Source organism: Salvelinus namaycush, chromosome 34, assembly GCF_016432855.1.
Source record: "Salvelinus namaycush isolate Seneca chromosome 34, SaNama_1.0, whole genome shotgun sequence".
Classification (NCBI taxonomy): Eukaryota; Metazoa; Chordata; class Actinopteri; order Salmoniformes; family Salmonidae; genus Salvelinus; species Salvelinus namaycush.
In genome coordinates, this window is record NC_052340.1 from 24,440,487 (window position 1) to 24,464,180 (window position 23,694).

Genomic DNA, 23,694 nt, shown 5'->3' on the forward strand with positions numbered 1-23,694 from the left:
TTGCATTAGCTAATTTGTTTGTTGTCATGTCATACAGAGATGCTAATAGGTTCATTGCGTTTGGCCCCCCCTAGCCTCGTGGAATTCAGCCCAGATAACCAAAGATGTGTCCCCCCAGCTGAACCAGGCCACCATTATAGAGCTGCACCCCTCCTCTACCTACAACATCCGCATATTCGCCAAGAACGACATCGGCAAGAGCGACACCAGCAACGAGCTCACCATCACCACTGACGAAGCAGGTCGGCCCACGCAGATCTGTCCTTCACTGGGTCAAAACATCATGTAGTTATGTTCCAAACCAGTTTGACACATATTCTGTTGGTCTTCAGATTTTAGCCATGGATACGTGTTGTTTTCAATTATGATATTTTCTTGAATACAGTAAAGGTCCATCACTCGTTCATAACTAGAGCAAAGGGATTCCTAGCGTTGTAGCACCATCTAGTGAGATATTTACTCAAAATAATTAATGTCTGAATTGACTCAGTCAATGATGGTGGGTTATAAAAATTATTCAAAAAGGACTTTTACCATTGTATTTTTGTTTCACAGTTCTGGTCTACTTAAGGGGTGGCTCTCCCATAGGCACCAATGCGATAGCTGGTCTACTTAGTTCACGCGCCACGCACCAACCAGAAAAAAAGGAGCCTATGAAATGTCTTGCTTTCTCTATCATCTCTGCAACAGTCAACTGACTGTCTCATAAGAGTATTTTGTGTTAATATTACACCTGTTCTACAGCCCCCGATGGCCCTCCACAGGAAGTACAACTGGAGGCCACCTCTCCACAAAGCATCAAAGTCACCTGGAAGGTACTGTGTCCTCATGGTGTTAAACAGAGCTATTTTCCTGTCTATGTACAGTCTGATCGTATGATATGACAATAGTAATGCAGAGCATTTGACCAAACGTGTTACCCTAATTATAAGCAAAAGGATGGCAGCATTTGAACATATTTTGCAGCGTTTTAACATATTGTCGTTGTCCCCCATCCTCTTCCTCCTCCTCAGGCCCCCCACAAGCACCTTCAGAATGGGGTGATCCGGGGCTACCAGGTGGGTTACAGAGAGTACAGCTCTGGAGGCAGCTTCCAGTTTAACATCATCAGCATGGACACCACTGGGGAGAGCAGCGAGAGCATCACCCTGGACAACCTGAGGAAGTTCACTGAGTATGGGGTGGTGGTGCAGGCAGCTAACCGTGCTGGCACCGGCCCCTCCTCTCAGGAGGTCATCACCAAAACACTGGAGGATGGTTAGTACGGATCAGGGGGTTAAGGGGTGGGGTTGGGTAGGGATGTGTGTTTGTGTTTAGTTTACTTCTTAATAGCATGAGAATGTTGCAGTGTGAAAATGTAACTGCCGTAGGTAGACTACCATCTTCTGGATGAATTACCTCAAACCAAAAGATGTGAAATCACTAATACAGTAAGAAGCCAGTAGGAGGAGATATTGCAGCCTAGTCTGAACAAAAATATAAACGCACCGTGTCAAAGATTTTACTGAGTTAACGTTCATATAGGCACTAATCTATGGATTTCACATGACTGGGAATACAGATATGCATCTTTTGGTCACAGATACCTTAAAAAAGGTAGGAGCATGGATCAGAAAACCAGTCAGTATCTCGTGTGACCACCATTTGCCTCGTGCAGCGCGACACATTGCATAGATTTGATCAGGTTGTTGTGGCCTGTGGAATGTTGTCCCACTCCTCTTTAATGGCTGTGCGAAGTTGCTGGATATTGGCGGGAACTGGAATACGCTGTCGTACACGTCGATCCAAAGCATCCCAAACATGCTCAATGGGTGACATGTCTGGTGAGTATGCAGGCCATGGAAGAACTGGGACATTTTTAGCTTCCAGCAATTGTGTACAGATTCTTGCAGCATGCTGTGCATTATCATGCTGAAACATGAGGTGATGGCGGCGGATAAATGGCACGACAATGGGCCTCAGGATCTCGTCACTGTATATCTGTGCATTGAAATTGCCATTGGTAAAATGCAATTGTGTTCATTGTCCGTAGCTTATGCCTGCTCATACCATAACCCCACTGCCACCATGGGGCACTCTGTTCACAACGTTGAGATCAGCAAACCGCTTGCCCACACGACGCCATACATGCGGTCTGGCATCTGCCTCAGTACTGTTGAAACCGGTATTCATCCGTGAAGAGCACACTTCTACAGCGTGCCGGTGGCCATCGAAGGTAAGCATTTGCCCACTGAAGTCGGTCACGACGCAGAACTGCAGTCAGGTCAAGACCCTGGTGATGACGACAGGCACGCAGATGAGCTTCCCTGAGACGGTTTCTGACAGTTTGCATAGAATTTATTCGGTTGTACAAACCCACAGTTTCATCAACTGTCCCGGTAGCTGGTCTCAGATGATCCTGCAGGTGAAGAAGCCTGATGTGGTTACATGTGGTCTGCGGTTGTAAGGCCAAATGGACGTACTGCCAAATTCTCTAAAACGACGTTGGAGGTGGGTTATGGTAGATAAATGAACATTCAATTCTCTGGCAACAGCTCTGGTGGACATTCCTGCAGCCAATTGCACGCTCCCTCAAAACTTGAGACATATGTGGCATTGTGTTGTGTGACAACACTGCACATTTTAGAGTGGCCTTTTATTGTTTGCAGCAGAAGGTGCACCTGTATAATGATCATGCTGTTTATCAGCTTCTTAATATGCCACACCTGTCAGGTGGATGGATTATCTTGGCAAAGGAGAAATGCTCACTAACAGGGATATAAACACATTTTTGCACAACATTTGAGAGAAATAAGCTTTTTGTCCATATAGAACATTTTATTTACATTTTTATTTCAGCTCATGAAACATGGGACCAACACCTTACATGTTGCATATATATATTTGTTCAGTGTACCATTGTCTATACATGTCCTAACTTTGGTTCCCCTCCTGTCCCTTGACAGTCCCCTCGCGTCCCCCTGAGAATGTCCTGGCCATGGCCAAGTCCCCAGAAGTAATCTCTCTGTCCTGGTTGACCCTGCCCAAAGAGGCCCTCAATGGAAACCTGCAGGGCTACAGAGTCATCTACTGGGCCAACCTGCCAGACGGAGGTAGGGGCTTATTAACACACGCTCAGAATACTTAGCGGACCACTGGTGGTGTGAGCACTATGATCATAATGGTTTTAGCCCATTCTTTAATTTTCTATATTAACTGCTATGTAGCATGTCATTCATCTTGACAGATTTGTGCCACTAGGTGAGGCTATGGTTTAGTTTTTAGTTTTCTCAACAGGCAACACTAGATCATGGGTGTGCCTTGTTGAATGTTTGCAATATCTCAGCAACGTTGCCATTTCCTCCTCAATTTCATTCTGCCAGTGTTGGTTCAAATTAGTTACAAATGACACTTCTAGCTTTACTTACAAATCAACTATCCAATGAGTATTATATCTCAATAGACACATATCCATTTAAAACGGGTTCCTGTTCTGTATATAATGTAGTTTATTAGTTGTTCAGTAGCTTCATTCTAGATGAGGTGGGTTATTTGGATGGAGGTACCACGGGGCCAGAGTGGGCAGCACCCAGAGCTAACACCCTGCTCCCAGGCCCTGTGGATGGGATCCAGCCTGCAGCCTCTCGGGGCTCCATCAATAATTCACAAGATGCAGTAACTCACTGAGGGTCACTGCTTCAGTTTTGTCTACAAGGACACTCAGTCAAGGACACAGGAGACGCAGCAGACAGAGCACTACTGCCAGTACTCAGTCATTACTATATCCCAGATACTACCTCGGTCAAAAATCACAGTAGCTTACTGTGTATGTGCATCGTCTAGTATGGTAGTTTGCAGTGTGGTCCTAGGCAGTGGTGTAAAGTACTTCATTAAAAATACTTTAAAGTACTACTTAAGTCGTTTTTTGGGGGTATTTATACTTTTACTCAAGTACTATTTTACTGGGTTACTTTCACTTTTTCTTGAGTCATTTTATATTAAGGTATCTTTACTTTTACTCATGTATGACAATTGAGTACTTATTCCACCTCTGGTTCTAGGATTATTGTATTATTGTGGTCACTGTAGTTCTTTTCTCATAATGCTGTCTCACTGGATCATAGACTTAATTTGACATGGCATGAGAGTGAGTGATAAAAGGTTGTTTGTAACCGTTGTGTGACATTGACAGAGTTGGGAGAGATCAGGAACGTGACCACCTCCTACCCATCTCTGGAACTGGATGGTCTGGAGAAATACACCAACTACAGCATCCAGGTTCTGGCCTTCACCCGGGCCGGGGACGGGGTGCGCAGCGAGCAGATCTTCACCCGGACCAAGGAAGACGGTGAGATACAAATCCTGGCTTGAGATACACTTGAGATAGATGTGGATCATTGCTTTCACATTAACATCAAAGCATGATTCCTGCATAAGTTCAAGCTATGCACGTAATAAAGCACTGTATGCAATGAGGCCATATAAGCCCATCTTCACTGTTTCTATTCATATATACAGTATATATGTATGTTTAACATAATATGCCCCTCCTTCCTCCCTCTAGTCCCTGGGCCTCCAGCGGGAGTTAAGAGTGCAGCCGCCACCAGCTCCGTGGTGTTTGTGTCCTGGCTCCCTCCTCTCAAACTCAACGGCATCATCAGGAAGTACATTGTCTTCTGTTCCAACCTTCACCCCACGGTACGGAGCTCTATTATTATTAACACAGCTCTCACAGCAACCTTGAATGCTCATTACAACACTGCCTCCAGTTCTCCCATTCTGGGCTGTATTAGAAAGTCCTGTAGGGAGAGAGAAAGCTCATGAAGATTACTCCCCTGTTCAAGTTGTATGATAAATACGTAGACGTGTAACCCCCTTCCCTTTCTCCTTCCCTCTCTTCAGGTGATGAGTGAGTTTGAGGCTTCTCCTGATGTGTATTTCTACAGAGTGCCAAACCTGGCCCGCAACAGGAAGTACAGCATCTGGGTGGTTGCCGTGACAGCCGCTGGGCGAGGCAACAGCAGTGAGACCATCACAGTGGAACCTCGGGCCAAGGGTACGGGCTGCCTGTGTAACAGTGTAACTATTGAACGTTGGGAATCAAAACTGATGTTTCTGAAATATTAGTGATTGCAGTATGATGTTGATTGATATGACATCTAGGATATTGCTTGCACTCTGTTATTATTCATCATTGTTATCCATTGGAATAGAATGGTAAAGTCACAGGGATGCATGTGTGTAACCCCCCTAGCTCCTGCCAGGATCCTGACGTTCAACGGAACAGTGACTACACCCTGGATGAAGGACATCATTCTGCCCTGCAAGGCGGTCGGAGATCCAACCCCCACCATCAAGTGGCTGAAGGGAAGGTAAGTCACGCCATAGAGCTGTATAGAGATCACAACGTTGTATCTGTACCATTATGGCATCTGTGACAGCATTGGCAGTGCCATTGAGGCTATCTAAATTTTCTTCTTCTTTTGATGTATGAAAAAAGTCTAATATTGGTGACTTACCGCCATTTGCAGTGCTGGAGTCTTGAACCAAATATTGTCCTTCATTTATTGTGGCCACTAAATGGCGGTCATATAGCTTTAAGCCATTTACAAACTAGGGCGGTCATATAGCTTTAAGCCATTTACAAACTATGCAAACCAATTTGAAGAAGAAGACAATGCTCTGATCATTGGCTGATCGCTCCCAACCCATAGGAATCCCCACCCAGTTGACTACTTTAAAATTATGGAAGCCTCCAATGGCAAATGTCCATGCAAAACCAGGTAATTTCCAAGTAATGATCTCTATACATCTCTATGGTCAAGGCCTATCTATCACATGATTCAGCACAATGCAATCGTAATCACGTTTTTACATACTGTACTGAACATCATCTGGTCAACTCTACCTCTCAACAGCAATGGTACCCCTGCCCCTGTTCTGATTGACGGACGCCGCAGTGTCCATAGCAACGGTAGCTTCATCATCCGAACGGTGAAAGCAGAGGACTCTGGGAACTACAGCTGTGTGGCCAGCAACAACTGGGGCTCTGATGAGATCACGCTCAACCTGCAGGTTCAAGGTAAGACAGAGAGAGATGCCCAAGGATAATTGTCCAATACTGTCCAATACTAATTTGTGGCTAGTTTGGACACTTTGTGGCTAGTTTGATGTAGCACAGATGCTTTGTTGTCATGAATTTTGTTATAAACATCATTCCTTTTGTTCTACAGTTCCTCCAGACCAACCACGCCTCACAGTTACCAAGACAACCACCACGTCAATCACTCTGTCCTGGATACCTGGGGACAACGGAGGAAGCTCCATCAGAGGTGAGTGACATTAGGCCATTTAGACACAGCAGAGACACCTCTACAAGGCATAGACCTCCTTTCCAATACCCCAGTGACACTTCAACAAGACAAATATCCCCATTCACACCCACTAACTAATGACATTTCAACAAGAGATAAAGTAGACCTCCATTCAGACACACTAACTAATGACATTTCAACAAGAGATAAAGTAGACCTCCATTCGGGTACTCCAACGACACCTCAAAAATTCACTGGTAACTACTAAGACACACCAATGGCACTTCAGTAACACGGCTGGGACCCTATTAGGACATTGGGTGAACAAAATAATCTTACTAGTCCCCCCACTTCTCATTATCCTAGACAGGCTTAGTAATTGCGCTGAGTGGGGTGCTAAAACAGTGGAGAGGGAATAGATTAAAAAGGAACAAAGAAGATTAGGTGGGTTAAAGTGGAAGATTAAACCACTCAGTCAAGAAGAAAGCCCAATCACTGAAGGAGTAGCACTGGTGATTTATGGTCATCACTGGTCATCACTGGAACACAACATTGCGCTTCTGGCCTCTCAGGCTTTTTAACAGAGATCATACGGGATGTCCAGGGTGATTTCCTATGGTATTTGTTTTCATGTCATGCGTCAAAGTACAGTATATTGTCTAGTCTTGCACTTACCCCAATACAGTCCCTTATTTCCTTTTATTTCTGTAAATATAAAGTAAATATTGGCTATGATCATGTGCTGTGGTCCTGCCTTATGTTACATGTAATGTTAATCAGTTTCATTGGCATGTTTATAAGTATTTAGCCCATGTCTAAGCGCAAATACTCCAAGGTTCCACTTTGCTGTGCCAGCACTGTGAGAGATTATCTGGGTAATGTAGTTATTAGGTTATTAGATTAACTTGGAGTGTGTTGGGAGAGATTTTACAGTTTCTCTCTCTCTCTCTCTCTCTCTCTCTCTCTCTCTCTCTCTCTCTCTCTCTCTCTCTCTCTCTCTCTCTCTCTCTCTCTCTCTCTCTCTCTCTCTCTCTCTCTCTCTCTCTCTCTCTCTCTCTCTCTCTCTCTCTCTCTCTCTCTCTCTCTCTCTATAGGCTACATCCTGCAGTACTCAGAGGACAACAGTGAGCAGTGGGGAAGCTTTCCCATTAGCCCTAGCGAGCGCTCGTACCGTCTGGAGAACCTGAAGTGTGGCACTTGGTACAAGTTCACCCTGACTGCTCAGAACGGAGTGGGCCCCGGACGCATCAGTGAGATCATTGAAGCAAAGACCCACGGAAAAGGTAGAGTCTCTATTGCAGGGATGGGCTATAGGTAGAGGCTCTATTGCAGGGATGGGCTATAGGTAGAGTCTTTATAGCAGGGATGGGCTATAGGTAGAGTCTCTATTGGAGGGATGGGCTATAGGTAGAGTCTCTATTGCAGGGATGGGCTATAGGTAGAGTCTTTATAGCAGGGATGGGCTATAGGTAGAGTCTCTATTGCAGGAATGGACTATAGGTAGAGTCTCTATTGCAGGGATGGGCTATAGGTAGAGTCTTTATAGCAGGGATGGGCTATAGGTAGAGTGTCTATTGCAGGGATGGACTATAGGTAGAGTCTCTATTGCAGGGATGGCCTATAGGTAGAGTCTCTATTGCAGGGATGGGCTATAGGTAGAGTCTTTATAGCAGGGATGGGCTATAGGTAGAGTCTCTATAGCAGGGATGGGCTATAGGTAGAGTATCTATTGCAGGGATGGGCTGTAAGTAGAGTCTCTATAGCAGGGATGGGCTGTAAGTAGAGTCTCTATAGCAGGGATGGGCTGTAAGTAGAGTCTCTATAGCAGGGATGGGATGTAAGTAGAGTCTCTATTGCAGGGATGGGATGTAAGTAGAGTCTCTATAGCAGGGATGGGCTGTAAGTAAAGGCTCTATAGCAGGGATGGGATGTAAGTAGAGTCTCTATAGCAGGGATTGGATGTAAGTAGAGTCTCTATAGCAGGGATGGGCTACTGGCCCTCGGATACATTTTTTATTTTGTTTTTTTTAAACTCAGTCGGAGTCTCAATTTACAGTTGCAAGTTAGAATAGTAGAATAGACATGGTGTAATAAAAAATGTGTTATGTCAGTCACTGATAGTCACTCAATTAGCCCATATCAGCTAACATTTTTTAGATTGCTAAATTAGTCTAGCGGCCAGCAATCTAAACTTAGTAATCATGGATGAATTACCGGCCCCATTGATTTTGTTTCTCAGTCTCACTCAGGTATCACATTAAAAACTGCAAACATTTCTCTCCACCCTATGGCAAAATGTAAAATGACAACTTTTCCCCCCGTCCAATGTCAAAATGAGTAGAGTTGGATGAAATAACCATTTTCTCTATATCCCATGGCAAAATGAGTAGAATGGAATGAAATAACCATTTTCTCTATATCCCATGGCAAAATGAGTAGAATTGGATGAAATAACCATTTTCTCTATATCCCATGGCAAAATGAGTAGAATTGGATGAAATAACCATTTTCTCTATATCCCATGGCAAAATGAGTAGAATTGGATGAAATAACCATTTTCTCTATATCCCATGGCAAAATGAGTAGAATTGGATGAAATAACCATTTTCTCTATATCCCATGGCAAAATGAGTAGAATTGGATGAAATAACCATTTTCTCTATATCCCATGGCAAAATGAGTAGAATTGGATGAAATAACCATTTTCTCTATATCCCATGGCAAAATGAGTAGAATTGCACGACATTAACTCTAAAACGTAAAACATTTCTCTCCGAGGTCAAGAGTGGGGCTGCTAAAATATTTTGCTTGCAATGTGGTGGGTGGGGGGATGCACATGTGGGTACGCAGACCTGAAAGCAACTTTTTTGTGGCCCCCACCCCCATCAAATTTGCTCATCTCTACTCTATAGCATCTCCACCCCACCACTGTCCCCTTAAAACTGACTCTAACTCAAGTCCTATCTAAAGAATTTACCAAGCAATTCCTTGAACTTCCTCAATTATTGTGACCTGATTTGGTTCATGAATAAAATGTTACTGGCATCCTTAAAAGTCTACATCTGGTCTCTTCACCCCTCTTTTTTCCAGAGCCCCAGTTTGCCAAAGAACACGAGCTGTTTGCCAGCATCAATTCCACCCGGGTCAGGCTCAATCTAATTGGGTGGAACAATGGCGGCTGCCCAATCACCTCATTCACCCTGGAGTACCGTCCGGTGGAGACGGCAATGTGGACCATGGCCCAGCGCACCTCACTAACCAAGAGCTACATCCTGTACGACCTGGCGGAAGCCACCTGGTACGAGCTGCAGATGAAGGTGGTCAACAGCGCTGGCTTCGCCGAGAAGAAAATCACATTCGCCACGCTCAACGCAGATGGAAGTGAGTTCAGTTCAGTGGTCCTCTAGGATGACAATATTTTTTCCTAAACCATGAGAGTTTCATTTACAAAAGAAGTCCTTCCAAAGAAACATATTTGACTACGATTCTTAGTTCTCCCAAGTCCCAGCCCTGGTGATAAATAGTCATGCCTAATACTCGGGATGGTTCCTCTCCCCGCAGGCACTATCCCTCCTCTGTTGAAGACAGTGGACCCCATCACAGACAACATGTCAGGCAACGAGGGGCTGAAGATGATGGTGACCATCACCTGTATCCTGGTGGCTGCTGTCATGGTCTTCATCCTCCTGATGGTGCTGAAGAGGAGGAGGAGGGAGCAGAGGCTCAAGAGGCTACGCGGTGAGTCAGTGCATAAAGACACACACACGCACACGCACACACACACACACACACACACAATAGAAACAAGGCAAACAATAACACACAAGCACTTTAGAGATTTATGCTCAAGAGAGTGAGGATCAATTAACTTGAGCAGAGTAGAATTGTGAGTTTGTGACTATTGACTGTCATTATGTAATTTGGAGGCTATGAGTTTAGCTAACACCGTAGAACGGTCTGATCAGATCTAGTGTTCCACTATTAATTTGCAAACACTCTAATGTTCTAGTTTTGAAAATCTAGGAAATTGGCTTGGTGCCTATGATTGTAATATGTTAGCTTTTGTCAACCACAACTCTGCATTGTTACTAACTTATTGTATGCTGACTTCACAGATGCAAAAAGCCTGGCAGAAATGCTGATGAGGTACGTGAAGAGGAATACATCTTAACTATAGATAGGAATCATAAAATACTTTAAAGTAACTGTCCAGTGTTTCCAGATTTCTATGAAATATGACCTATAATTACTTACAATATGAGTCAAATAGTAACAAAAAAATGGTAATTAAGTGTGTTAAAAAGCAGCTTTTTTGTGTTGGAATGGTGTGGGCATACCCCAACAACGGAATGGTGTGGGCATATACCAGTCATTAAAAATATTAACGGGATTAGACCGATGATTGGCCAGCTCATCCTTCTCTAGACTGCTGATTGGCCAGCTCATCCTCCTCAGGAGTATGACATCATACTCTATTAGGAAATAAAAAGTATTTTTCAGTTTGAGGTAGGGTTTTTGCGGCCAATTTATGCTTTGGCCACAAAGCCAAAGGACGAGTCAACAAATCAAATCAAATCAAATTTTATTGGTCGCATACACATGGTTAGCAGATGTTATTGTGAGTGTAGCGAAATGCTTATGCTTCTAGATCCAACAGTGCAGCAGTATCTAACAGGTAATATCTAACAAATTCCACAACAAAACCTAATACACACAATCTAGTAAATGAATGGGATAAGAATATATAAATATAAAATTATGGATGAGCAGTGACAGAGAGGCTAAGATGCAATAGATAGTATAGAATAGATTGTGAAGGATACAGTATACTGACTGACAAAAACCGCCATGGTTCATTATATTGAACTCCCTCTCGCTAAAAGCACTACAGCCCCCAGCCAATGCAATTTCACTCAACTAGACTCCATCACCTCTGACAGTCTTATGCTTTTTTTTCGTGAGATATGTAATGCGAGATATGTAAACATTCTTAAAGTGGCATTATTAAAGTGACTAGTGTTCCATTTATTAAAGTGGCCAATGATATCAAGTCTGTAGGTAGGCAGCCGCCTCTCTGTGCTAGTGATGGCTGTTTAACAATCTGATGGCCTTGAGATAGAAGCTGTTTTTCAATCTTGGTATGAGTTAACATAAGATGAACTTTTAAAAGTGAGATTCTCACTGGACAGTTACTTTAAAACTATGACAGAAAACTTACAAACAATACAACAAAAGTCCCTTACTGACATTTCTATCTCCTAGTAAAAACACACGGACACCAGACACATCGAACAAACAGCAAGCCATGAGAATGCACATCGACATCCCCCGAGCCCAGCTGCTCATCGAAGAGAGAGATACTATGGAGACTATCGGTGAGACAAGTCTGCCACGCCAGTTTATCCCTTGCATGTTATATTTGCTAATCTTTTCTAATAACTCATTGTCTTCCTGCCTGTTTTCTGTCTCTCAGACGACAGGTCGACGGTGCTGCTGACTGATAATGACTTTGGGGAGACGTCCAAACAGAAGTCGTCCACTGTCACGCACACAGTCCACTACCAGTCCCTGTCGCAGGCCACCGGCCCACTGGTGGACGTCTCCGATGCCCGGCCTGGAACCAGTAAGAGCTTTACCCATTTAATCACCTCTATATCCCACCCCTCACCACCTTTACTCTGTCGTCCCCTGGAAGAATAGGGATAATTCATTGTTGCTTATTTGTTTGTAGTTATGTGAAATAAGAGAATGCTCTCTCTCAAGATTCATATTTTTTGATATAGTTGCATTCAATCCAAGCATCTGCTGTAACTTTAAAACATTGTACATATTTATTTATCTCTCAGGTGCCTGTAACTGGACCCCAGTCCTTCAATCAGTGTTTAGACTCTAGTTTTTATAAACAACAGCTCTAACAATAAACCTCCATGTATTCACATACCTTGATCCCAAATCCATTTTAAGCAAACTAGAATTTTCAGCTTATCATAGTTTCAACCCTCAGATGCACTCACAGAGCCCACATCCCAGAGCAGTGTGAGCCAAGCCAGTGGCTGCACAGTGGCTTATGGAGGCTCTGTTGCTGCTGAGCTTCAGTGGAGCTGAACTGATGAAGAGAGGAGAGGCATCTGGCTCCACCTGACAGCTCACCTGATTGGGCTCTTTGAGGCTGGCTGGGCAGCACTGTGGGCCTAAACCTTATCTTCTGACTCAGCCATATCTATCCAGAGTGTTGGGCAAACACTGCCTGGTGCTCCAGTCTCCAGCCCACTGATGGAATTACTCCACTCTGACCTATTACTATTACCACTGCTATTCTTCTCTGGCTTCTCCTGGCCTAATCATGGCCGTTCTAAAGGGCCATTCTGATTTGGTGCCATTGATGCATAGCACAGTAGGTTAAATGTCTGGGTCAGACCGAATATGATACTATTTTTTCTTTGGGGAATATTATATCTACTGTGAAAGGTTAGGATGATAGTTTCAAAACTATTAATTATTATTGATCAATAGATGTCTCTGTAATTTGATACACAGAAAATTAATACTCAATGTATGCTATTTACTGTCTAGTAGCACTTCAGTGGTACGTATGAAATGGCACCCTATTCCATTGGGACCCTGGTCAAAAGTACTGCACTACATAGGAGATAGGGTGCCAATTCCGACACTGCCTAAGCCTCTCATCAGTAATGACCTTGGCCCTTTCACCCCCAGACCCCACAGCACGCCGCACTGCCAAAGCAGGCCCTGCAGCCAGCAGGAACCGATACGCCAGCCAGTGGACCCTGAACCCCCCCCAACCACCCACCTCCTCCCACACCCTGAGCACAGACTGGAGACTGCCCACACCGCGCGCCGCCGGCTCTGTGGACAAGGAGAGCGATAGCTACAGCGTCAGCCCATCGCAGGACACAGGTACTGGACTGACCCTATGTCTCACATACAACATTAGTCTGCAGCAAAGGGGAGACCACTACTACTGTACGTGGAAGGGTCAGAGTGCTCACGGTATGTTTTAAGATATTTCCTATATATCTTAGGAAATTTCAGCTATATGCATGTACTATAATGGATGTTGCTTTTTTGTCTCTGTGTGTGTGTGTGTGTGTGTGTGTGTGTGTGTGTGTGTGTGTGTGTGTGTGTGTGTGTGTGTGTGTGTGTGTGTGTGTGTGTGTGTGTGTGTGTGTGTGTGTGTGTGTGTGTGTGTGTGTGTGTGTGACTACGCAGACCGTGCGCGGAGCAGCATGGTGTCGACAGAGAGCGCGTCGTCCACGTACGAGGAGCTGGCCCGAGCATACGAGCACGCTAAGATGGAGGAGCACCTGCGGCACGCCAAGTTCACCATCACAGAATGCTTCATCTCCGACACCTCCTCAGAGCAAATGACTGCCGGCACCAATGACTACACAGACAGCCTGACGTCCAGCACGCCGTCCGAGTCAGGCATCTGCAGGTTCACCGCCTCCCCGCCCAAGCCTCAGGACGTCAGCCGGGTTATGAACATGGCAGCACCCAAGGCCCACAGACCGGGTATACAGAAAACACGCACAGTACAGTTCAAACCTCACTGAAACTTCATTATTTTCCTCATTACTCTAGATCAGTGTTTTCCACCTCCGGTCCTCCAGTACCCCCAACAGTACATATTTTTGTTGTGGCCCTGGACAAGCATACCTGATTCTACTCATCAAGCCCTTGACAAGTTGAATTAAGTGTTCTGCCCCAATTAGACCTTGTGCCACTGCATTACTACTATAACTTCCACAGCTCTCTAGGCCTGTTCAAAGTTCAAAGTTTCATAGCTTTCATTTAACACAGCATATTACAAAACGCCTATTGCAAAATAATGATCATGGTCATAAGGTACACTTCCTCAGATAACACCTCTGGAATGCTTGATGAAGTACAAACTAGAGGTCGACCGATTAATCAGAATGGCCGATTAATTAGGGCTGATTTCAAGTTTTCATAACAATCGGAAATCGGTATTTGCCCGATTTATTTTAAAAATATATACAGTGGGGAGAACAAGTATTTGATACACTGCCGATTTTGCAGGTTTTCCTACTTACAAAGCATGTAGAGGTCTGTTATTTTTATCATAGGTACACTTCAACTGTGAGAGACGGAATCTAAAACAAAAATCCAGAAAATCACATTGTATGATTTTTAAGTAATTAATTTGCATTTTATTGCATGACATAAGTATTTGATACATCAGAAAAGCAGAACTTAATATTTGGTACAGAAACCTTTGTTTGCAATTACAGAGATCATACGTTTCCTGTAGTTCTTGACCAGGTTGAGCCGCAGCTGCCACCGAGGGTAGATGTCCACCCGGACCCTCCCCTATAGGTTCAGGTTTGCGGCCGGGAGTCCGCACCTTTGGGGGGGGGAGGGGGGGGGGGGGGGGGGGGGGGTACTGTCACGCCCTGACCTTAGAGAGCCGTTTTATTTCTCTAGTTGGTTAGGTCAGGGTGTGATTTGGGGTGGGCATTCTATGTTGTTTGTTTCTATGTTTTGGCCGGGTATGGTTCTCAATCAGACCCAGCTGTCTATCGTTGTCTCTGATTGGGAATCATACTTAGGCAGCCTTTTTTCCTTTTGGTAGTTGTGGGTAGTTGTCTTCGTTTGTGCATGTATAGCCTTACGGAGCTTCACGTTAATTTTTGTTGTATTATTGTTTTGTTGGCGACATTTGCAAATAAAGAAAAATGTACGCTCACGACGCGGCAACTTGGTCCATTCCATACGACGATCGTGATATCTAGCGTGTCCTGCGTTGCTGTAACGTCCTGACCAGAGTTCTTATGTGTTTTGCTTGTTTAGTGTTGGTCAGGACGTGAGCTGGGTGGGAATTCTATGTTGTGTGTCTAGTTTGTCTGTTTCTGTGTCCAGCCTAATATGGTTCTCAATCAGAGGCAGCTGTCAATCGTTGTCCCTGATTGAGAATCGTATATAGGAGGCTTGTTTTGTGTTGGGATTTTGTGGGTGATTGTTTCCTGTCTCTGTGTTTGTGTTCTGCACCAGATAGGTCTGTCTCGGTTTTCACATTTGTTATTTTGTATTTTGTATAGTGTTCACGTATTCGTCTCTTTGTTTATTAAATATGTTGAACACTAGCCGCGCTGCATTTTGGTCCTCTCCTTCACCAATGGAAGAAAACCGTGACAGAATCACCCACCAAACTCGGACCAAGCAGCGTGGAAACAGGCAGCAGCGACAGCAGCAGCGGTACCAGGAGGAATGGACATGGGAGGAAATTCTAGACGGAAAAGGACCCTGGGCAGAGCCAGAGGAGTGTCGCCGCCCCAAAGCGGAGCTGGAGGCAGCAAAAGCGGAGAGGCGGCATTATGAGGCGCTAGCAAGGCAGGGCGGCTGGAAGCCCGAGAGGCTCACCCAAACATTTCTTTGGGGGGGGGGGGATAAAGGGGAGTGTGGCGAAGTCAGGTAGGAGACCTGCGCCAACTTCCCGGGCTTACCGTGGAGAGCGAGAGTACGGGCAGACACCGTGTTATGCGGAAGAGCGCACGGTGTCTCCTGTACGTGTGCATAGCCCGGTGCGGGTTATTCCAACTCCCCGCACTGGGCGGGCTAGATTGAGCATTGAGCCAAGTGCCATGAAGCCGGCTCAACATATCTGGCCTCCAGTACGTCTCCTCGGGCTGGTGTACATGGCACCAGCCTTACGAATGGTGTCCCCGGTTCGCCAACACAGCCCAGTGCGGGTTATTCCACCTCCCCGCACTGGACGGGCTACGGGGAGGATTCAACCAGGTAAGGTTGGGCAGGCTCGGTGCTCAAGGGAGCCAGTACGCCTGCACGGTCCGGTATATCCGGCGCCACCTTCCCGCCCCAGCCCAGTACCACCAGTGCCTACACCACGCACCAGGCTTCCAGTGCGTCTCCAGAGCCCTGTTCCTCCTCCACGCACTCTCCCTGTGGTGCGTGTCTCCAGCCCAGTACCTCCAGTTCCGGCACCACGCACCAAGCCTCCTGTGCGTCTCCAGAGCCCTGTACGCACTGTTCCTTCTCCCCGCACTCGCCCTGAGGTGCGTGCCCTCAGCCCGGTACCACCAGTGCCGGTACCACGCACCAGGCCTATAGTGCGCTTTGAGAGTCCAGTGTGCCCTGTTCCTGCTCCCCGCACTAGCCTTGAGGTGCGTGTCTCCGGTCCGATACCACCAGTTCCGGCACCACGCACCAGGCCTACTGTGCGCCTCAGCAGGTCAGAGTCGGCCGTCTGCCCAACGCCGCCTGCACTGCTCGTCTGCCCAGCGCCGTCTGAGCTGCCTACCTGCCCAGCGCCGTCTGAGCTATCCGTCTGCCCAGTGCCGTCTGAGCCGCCAGCCAGTCAGGAGCTGCCAGAGCCGCCAGCCAGTCCGGAGCTGCCACTCAGTCCGGAGCTGCCACTCAGTCCGGAGCTGCCACTAGTCCGGAGCTGCCCCTCTGTCCTGAGCTACCTCTCTGTCCTGAGCTACCTCTCTGTCCTGAGCTACCTCTCTGTCCTGAGCTGTCTCCTCTATCTAGGGGGGACCTTTGTGAAGGTTCCTAGACCAGGGTCGGGGGCGAGGGTCGCCACTCAAAGGACTCTAAGGAGGGGGACAAAGACAATGGTGGAGTGGTGTCCTCGTCCTGCGCCGGAGCCGCCACCGCGGACAGATGCCCACCCAGACCCTCCTCTTGAGTTTTAGGGGTGCGTTCGGAGTCCGCACCTCAGGAGGGGGGTACTGTAACGTCCTGACCAGAGTTCTTATGTGTTTTGCTTGTTTAGTGTTGGTCAGGACGTGAGCTGGGTGGGAATTCTATGTTGTGTGTCTAGTTTGTCTGTTTCTGTGTCCAGCCTAATATGGTTCTCAATCAGAGGCAGCTGTCAATCGTTGTCCCTGATTGAGAATCGTATATAGGAGGCTTGTTTTGTGTTGGGATTTTGTGGGTGATTGTTTCCTGTCTCTGTGTTTGTGTTCTGCACCAGATAGGTCTGTCTCGGTTTTCACATTTGTTATTTTGTATTTTGTATAGTGTTCACGTATTCGTCTCTTTGTTTATTAAATATGTTGAACACTAGCCGCGCTGCATTTTGGTCCTCTCCTTCACCAATGGAAGAAAACCGTGACAGTTGCATATAATCGATGCGGTGCGCATTCGTGAAACAGGACTGTCGTTGCTCCAACGTGTACCTAACCATAAACATCAATGCCTTTCTTAAAATCAATACACAAGTATATATTTTTAAACCTGCATATTTAGTTAATATTGCCTGCTAACATGAATTTCTTTTAACTAGGGAAATTGTGTCACTTCTCTTGCAACAGAGTCAGGGTATATGCAGCAGTTTGGGCCGCCTGGCTCGTTGCGAACTGTGTGAAGACTATTTCTTCCTAACAAAGACAGCCAACTTCGCCAAATGGGGGATGATTTAACAAAAGAGCATTTGCGAAAAAAGCACAATCGTTGCACGACTGTACCTAACCACAAACATCAATGCCTTTCATAAAATCAATACACAGAAGTATATATTTTTTAAACCTGCATATTTAGCTAAAAGAAATCCAGGTTAGCAGGCAATATTAACCAGGTGAAATTGTGTCACTTCTCTTGCGTTCACTGCACGCAGAATCAGGGTATATGCAACAGTTTGGGCCGCCTGGCTCGTTGCGAACTAATTTGCCAGAATTTTACGTAATTATGACATAACATTGAAGGTTGTGCAATGTAACAGGAATATTTAGACTTATTGATGCCACCCGTTAGATAAAATACGGAACGGTTCCGTATTTCACTGAAAAAATAAACGTTTTGTTTTCGAGATGATAGTTTCCGGATTCGACCATATTAATAACCTAATGCTCGTATTTCTGTGTGTTATTATGTTATAATTAAGTCTATGATTTGATAGAGCAGTCTGACTGAGCGACGGTAGGCAGCAGCAGGCTCTTAAGCATTCATTCAAACAGCACTTTCGTGCGTTTTGCCAGCAGCTCTTCGCAATGTTTGAAGCATTGCGCTGTTTATGACTCAGTATTTTTGTTAAACAGAAAACCCAAACATATGGCAGCAGATCCACAAGGTCTGCCATGAGAGGTGACTGTGTAGTTCCCCTAAGGAAAAGCACCTTTAGTAAATCCGCTTTTTCTGTGAGAGCTTCCCATGTCTGGAATACACTGCCATCAGACACACATAACTGCACCACATATCACACTTTCACAAAATGCTTGAAGACATGGCTAAAGGTCAATCAGATTTGTGAACATGGTCCCTAGCTGTGTGTTGCCGCTTTCCATGTCTGTTGTCTGTAACTTGTGAGGTGTGGAAACACTTTGTTGCTTTTATGAATTTTGTCTTGCTGCTTTTTGTTCTATGTTGCTCTGTCTGTATGCTACGTCTTGCTTGTCCTATGTTGCTATGTCTGTATGCTATGTCTTGTTCTATGTTGCTATTGTCTATATTGTAATTGTTTTTAATAACCTGCCCAGGGACTGCGGTTGAAAATTAGCCGGCTGGCTAAAACCGGCACTTTTACTGAAACGTTGATTAATGTGCACTGTCCCTGTAAAAATAAACTCAAACTCAACTCAAACTCAAACTTCAAGCCTATCAACTCCCGAGATTAGGCTGGTGTAACCGATGTGAAATGGCTAGCTAGTTAGCGGGGTAATAGCGTTTCAAACGTCACTCGCTCTGAGACTTGGAGTAGTTGTTCCCCTTGCTCTGCATGGGTAACGCTGCTTCGATGGTGGCTGTTGTCGATGTGTTCCTGGTTCGAGCCCAGGTAGGAGCGAGGAGAGGGACGGAAGCTATACTGTTACACTGGCAATACTAAAGTGCCTATAAGAACATCCAATAGTCAAAGGTATATGAAATACAAATCGTATAGAGAGAAATAGTCCTATAATTCCTATAATAACTACAACCTAAAACTTCTTACCTGGGAATATTGAAGACTCATGTTAAAAGGAACCACCAGCTTTCATATGTTCTCATGTTCTGAGCAAGGAACTTAAACGTTAGCTTTCTTACATGACACATATTGCACTTTTACTTTCTTCTCCAACACTTTGTTTTTGCATTATTTAAACCAAATTGAACATGTTTCATTATTTATTTGAGGCTAAATTGATTTTATTGATGTATTATATTAAGTTAAAATAAGTGTTCATTCAGTATTGTTGTAATTGTCATTATTACAAATACATTTTTAAAATCTGCCGATTAATCGGTATCGGCTTTTTTTGTAGCTAAAAAAATAGGTATCGGTATCAGCGTTGAAAAATCATAATCTGTCGACCTCTAGTACAAACACCATTAAAACCCCAGTAATACCCCTCTCACAGTGCTGTATTCATCTTCAGTGCTCTGCAGCAATGTCTGCACATGGAGGATCTGTCCGTCTGTCTGACACTGTCCTCCCCCAGGTTGGCCTCATATGACCTGCTGCTACTCAACTCCTATTCCTATTGGTTCCACTGTCTGGCGCAGCTTGTGGACAGACCAAACAGAATGGGTTGAAATACATAGACATGAGGAAATGCACATTTTTCAAAAACTTTTTGTAAAAAATACACACACACAGACAGATTGTATATAGTACGTTTAGCAAGTCCTGGCCTGCCATGTTGTCAGTCTGGGCTGGGTGCATGAAGACTAGCTTGGTGTGGATGTTGTCTGAAGGCAGGACCTAGGTTGGGCTGAGTTAGACAAGGTAGACAGGTTTTGTCTATCTGAGCTGGGTCTTGAGTTTCCATTCCTCATTATGTTTTCATGGTGCACGCACGAGCCAGCTGCCCACAGTCATCAGCCAGCGGGAGGCTTAAACCGTCAGCTGAGGGCAAGTAGAGGCTATCTGTCAAGCCAATCTAAAGCTATTGTCTGTCAATACAAAACAGCACTTTACTGCCACAATGGAGATGTTCAGCGCGATATCAGTCTTTCAGACACAAGAGCCTGTTGTAGCGTCGTGCTAACCCTGTAAAGCGTGTCTACGTGTCGCTGGTGTCGCCCAGCTCCCGCTGGATGAAAGTGACACCAGCGACACGTAGACACGCTTTACAGGTTTCTACAATAAGTCCCTGTTGAAGACCGTTGTTGCCAGTCTGGTATAGCATCAGCCAGCTCTGTTGTGGCACACACTGTGGAATTCACCCATGTTAGTTTGAACACAGTTCATTTTTATGGTGTTTTTGCCCAATGAGTGTCACATAGTAGCATCAGAATCCTCAAGAAAAAAAGGCAATATTTTCAATATAAAACATACATGTCGATGCTGGCATACAATAGTGATGGAATACAAAAGTGCTTGATGGATATCTGTCTGTCTGTCTGACAGTGGCCCACTGCCCCACCCCCCCCCCCCCCCCCCCCCTTCTGTAGTAATGTACCTTTGCCCTGAGTTGACCCTGTGACCTCCTCTGTCAGTCACACAGTGACACGGAGGAGGGGACAGCCCTCTCTCCTGTTCCTCTGACACGTTTCAATCACAATCACACACACCTGATACTGATACACTGGGTCAACCTGGGGTCATGACTTTGACATTAAGTGCGTCCACTACGTGTGGGATTTGGCAAGCTCATTTCTTCATGTGAGTGTGTGACCATAGTCATTGGCGCAAGCTGGATGGAAACATTGGGCAATGATCCGTGTGACATCTCATTAACAGTCTGTCCTGTACAATTACTGTAGGAAGCCAATTATAGAGGAAGATCTTGAGGTTTTCAGCTCATAAACATTTACTGCAACACTGTTTATTGTGTCATGGGCCTTTAAACAAGCGAAAGTGTCAATGTATATTTGTGTGTTTGTGTGTGGGGGTGTGTGCATGTGTGTTCGCGCGATGTGTCTGTCTGTTTACTAGTGTGTGGGTAGTTGTGGAAGCTCATTGGGAGGCCAGATTACAGAAAATGAGAACAACTCCTTCCCCAGCAGCACAGATTAACTTGGTCACACAGAATGTTAAAACACTCATATAGAGTGCCTTTGGAAAGTATTCAGACCCTTTGACTTTTTCCACATTTTGTTAGGTTACAGCCTTATTCTAAAATTAATTAAATTGTTATTTTTCCTCATCAATCTACACATATTACCCCATAATGACAAAGCAAAAAATGTTTTTTTGCTCATTTATATATATATGAAAAAGATTGGCACACCTGTATTTGGGGAGTTTCTCCCATTCTTCTCTGCATATCCTCTCAAGCTCTGTCAGGCTGGATGGGGAGCATTGCTGCACAGATATTTTCAGGTCTCTCCAGAGATGTTAGATCGGGTTCAAGTCCGGGCCCTGGCTGGGCTACTCGAGGACATTCAGAAACTTGTCCCGAAGCCACTCCTGCGTTGTCTTGGCTGTGTGCTTAGGGTTGTTGTCCTGTTGGAAGATGAACCCTCGCCCCAGTCTGAGGTCCTGAGCGCTCTGGAGCAGGTTTTCATCAAGGATCTCTCTGTACTTAGTCTCCTAGTCCCTGACGCTGAAAAACATCCCCACCTAGCAGGGTGGGTTATGGGCACACTGGTTCATCCTAGCAGGGTGGGTTAGACACTTGGTTCATCCTAGCAGGTGGGTTGACACTCTGGTTCATCCTAGCAGGGTGGGTGTGTGACAACTCTGGTTCATCCTAGCAGGGGTGGGTTGTGACACTCTAGTTCATCCTAGCAGGGTGGTTTGTGACACTCTGGTTCATCCTAGCAGGGTGGGTTGTGACACTCTGTGTCATCCCTAGCAGGGTGGGTTGTGACACTCGGTTCATCCTAGCAAGGTGGGTTGTGACACTCTGGTTCATCCTAGCAGGGTGGGTTATGCCACTCTGTTCATCCTAGCAGGGTGGGTTGTGGACACTCTAATTCATCCAGCAGTGGTGGGTTATGCCACTCTAGTTCATCCTAGCAGGGTGGGTTGTGCCACTCTAGTTCATCCTAGCACGGTGGGTTATGGCACACTGTTCATCCTAGCAGGTGGGTTGAGACACTCTGGTTCATCCTAGCAGGGTGGGTTGTGACACTCTGGTTCATCCTAGCAGGGTGGGTTGACGTTCTCTTGGTTCATCCTAGAATGGGTGGTTTTGACACTCTGGTTCATCCTAGCAGGGTGGGTTTTGACACTCTGGGGTTCATCCTAGCAGGGTGGGTTATGACACTGGTTCATCCTAGCAAGGTGGGTTGTGACACTCTGGTTTCATCCTAGCAGGGTGGGTTGTGACACCTAGTTCATCTAGCACGGTTTTAGCACACTGGTTCATCCTAGCAGGTGGGGTTGAGACACTCTGGTTCATCCTAGCAGGGTGGGTTGTGACACTCTGGTTCATCCTAGCAGGGTGGGTTGAGTTCTCTGGTTCATCCTAGAAGGGGGTTGTGACACTCTGGTTCATCCTAGCAGGGTGGGTTTGTGACACTCTGGTTCATCCTAGCAGGGTGGGTTTATGACACTGGTTCATCTAGCAGGGGGTTGTGACACTCTGGTTCATCCTAGCAGGGTGGGTTGTGACACTCTAGTCATCCTAGCAGGGTGGGTTATGCACTCTAGTTCATCCTAGCAGGGTGGGTTGTGACACTCTGTTATCCTAGCAGGGTGGGTTATGACACTGGTTCATCCTAGCAGGGGGTTGAGACACTCTGGTCATCTTAGCAGGGTGGGATGTGACACTCTGGTTCATCCTAGCAGGGTGGGTGACGTTCTCTGGTTCATCCTAGATGGGGGTTGTGACACTCTGTTATCCTAGCAGGGTGGGTTGTGACACTCTAGTTCATCCTAGCAGGGTGGGTTGTGACACTCTTGTTCATCCTAGCAGGGGGGTTATGGCACACGGTTCTCTAGAGGGTGGGTGAGACACTCTGGTTCATCCTAGCAGGTGGGTTGTGACACTCTGGTTCATCCTAGCAGGGTGGGTGTGACACTCTGGTTCATCCTACAGGGTGGTTGTGACACTCTAGTTCATCCTAGCAGGTGGTTTGTGACACTCTGGTTCATCCTAGCAGGGGGGGTTTGTGACACTCTGGTTCATCCTAGCAGGGTGGGTGTGACACTCTGGTTCATCTAGCAAGGTGGGTTGTGACACTCTGGTTCATCCTAGCAAGGGTGGGTTATGCACTCTTGTTCATCCTAGCGGGTGGGTTTTGACACTCTGGTTCATCCTAGCAGGTGGGTTGTGACACTCTAATTCATCCTAGCAGGGTGGGTTATGCCCTCGAGTTCATCCTAGCAGGGTGGTTGTGCCACTCTAGTTCATCCTAGCAGGGTGGGTTATGGCACACTGGTTCATCCTCAGGGTGGGTTTGAGACACTCTGGTTCATCTAGCAGGGTGGGTTGTGACACTCTGGTTCATCCTAGCAGGGGTGGGTTGACGTTCTCTGGTTCATCCTAGAATGGTGGGTTGCGACACTCTGGTTCATCCTAGCAGGGTGGGT

General features: G+C 45.9%; 1 protein-coding gene across 1 annotated transcript in view; it reads left to right on the forward strand.

Annotated features, from left to right (window-relative positions):
* Nucleotides 1-23,694, forward strand: part of LOC120028450 (Down syndrome cell adhesion molecule homolog) — a 121,959-nt gene that overhangs the window by 92,622 nt on the left and 5,643 nt on the right. The window contains exons 14-32 of the mRNA XM_038973663.1: nucleotides 75-242; nucleotides 745-815; nucleotides 1,014-1,257; nucleotides 2,946-3,092; nucleotides 4,172-4,327; nucleotides 4,544-4,677; nucleotides 4,882-5,035; nucleotides 5,234-5,351; nucleotides 5,898-6,061; nucleotides 6,213-6,311; nucleotides 7,388-7,576; nucleotides 9,384-9,674; nucleotides 9,855-10,031; nucleotides 10,409-10,439; nucleotides 11,556-11,668; nucleotides 11,767-11,916; nucleotides 12,310-12,327; nucleotides 13,011-13,211; nucleotides 13,524-13,846. Of these exons, the coding sequence (XP_038829591.1) occupies nucleotides 75-242; nucleotides 745-815; nucleotides 1,014-1,257; nucleotides 2,946-3,092; nucleotides 4,172-4,327; nucleotides 4,544-4,677; nucleotides 4,882-5,035; nucleotides 5,234-5,351; nucleotides 5,898-6,061; nucleotides 6,213-6,311; nucleotides 7,388-7,576; nucleotides 9,384-9,674; nucleotides 9,855-10,031; nucleotides 10,409-10,439; nucleotides 11,556-11,668; nucleotides 11,767-11,916; nucleotides 12,310-12,327; nucleotides 13,011-13,211; nucleotides 13,524-13,846 (2,948 nt within the window). The remainder of the gene's footprint in view (nucleotides 1-74; nucleotides 243-744; nucleotides 816-1,013; nucleotides 1,258-2,945; nucleotides 3,093-4,171; nucleotides 4,328-4,543; nucleotides 4,678-4,881; nucleotides 5,036-5,233; nucleotides 5,352-5,897; nucleotides 6,062-6,212; nucleotides 6,312-7,387; nucleotides 7,577-9,383; nucleotides 9,675-9,854; nucleotides 10,032-10,408; nucleotides 10,440-11,555; nucleotides 11,669-11,766; nucleotides 11,917-12,309; nucleotides 12,328-13,010; nucleotides 13,212-13,523; nucleotides 13,847-23,694) is intronic.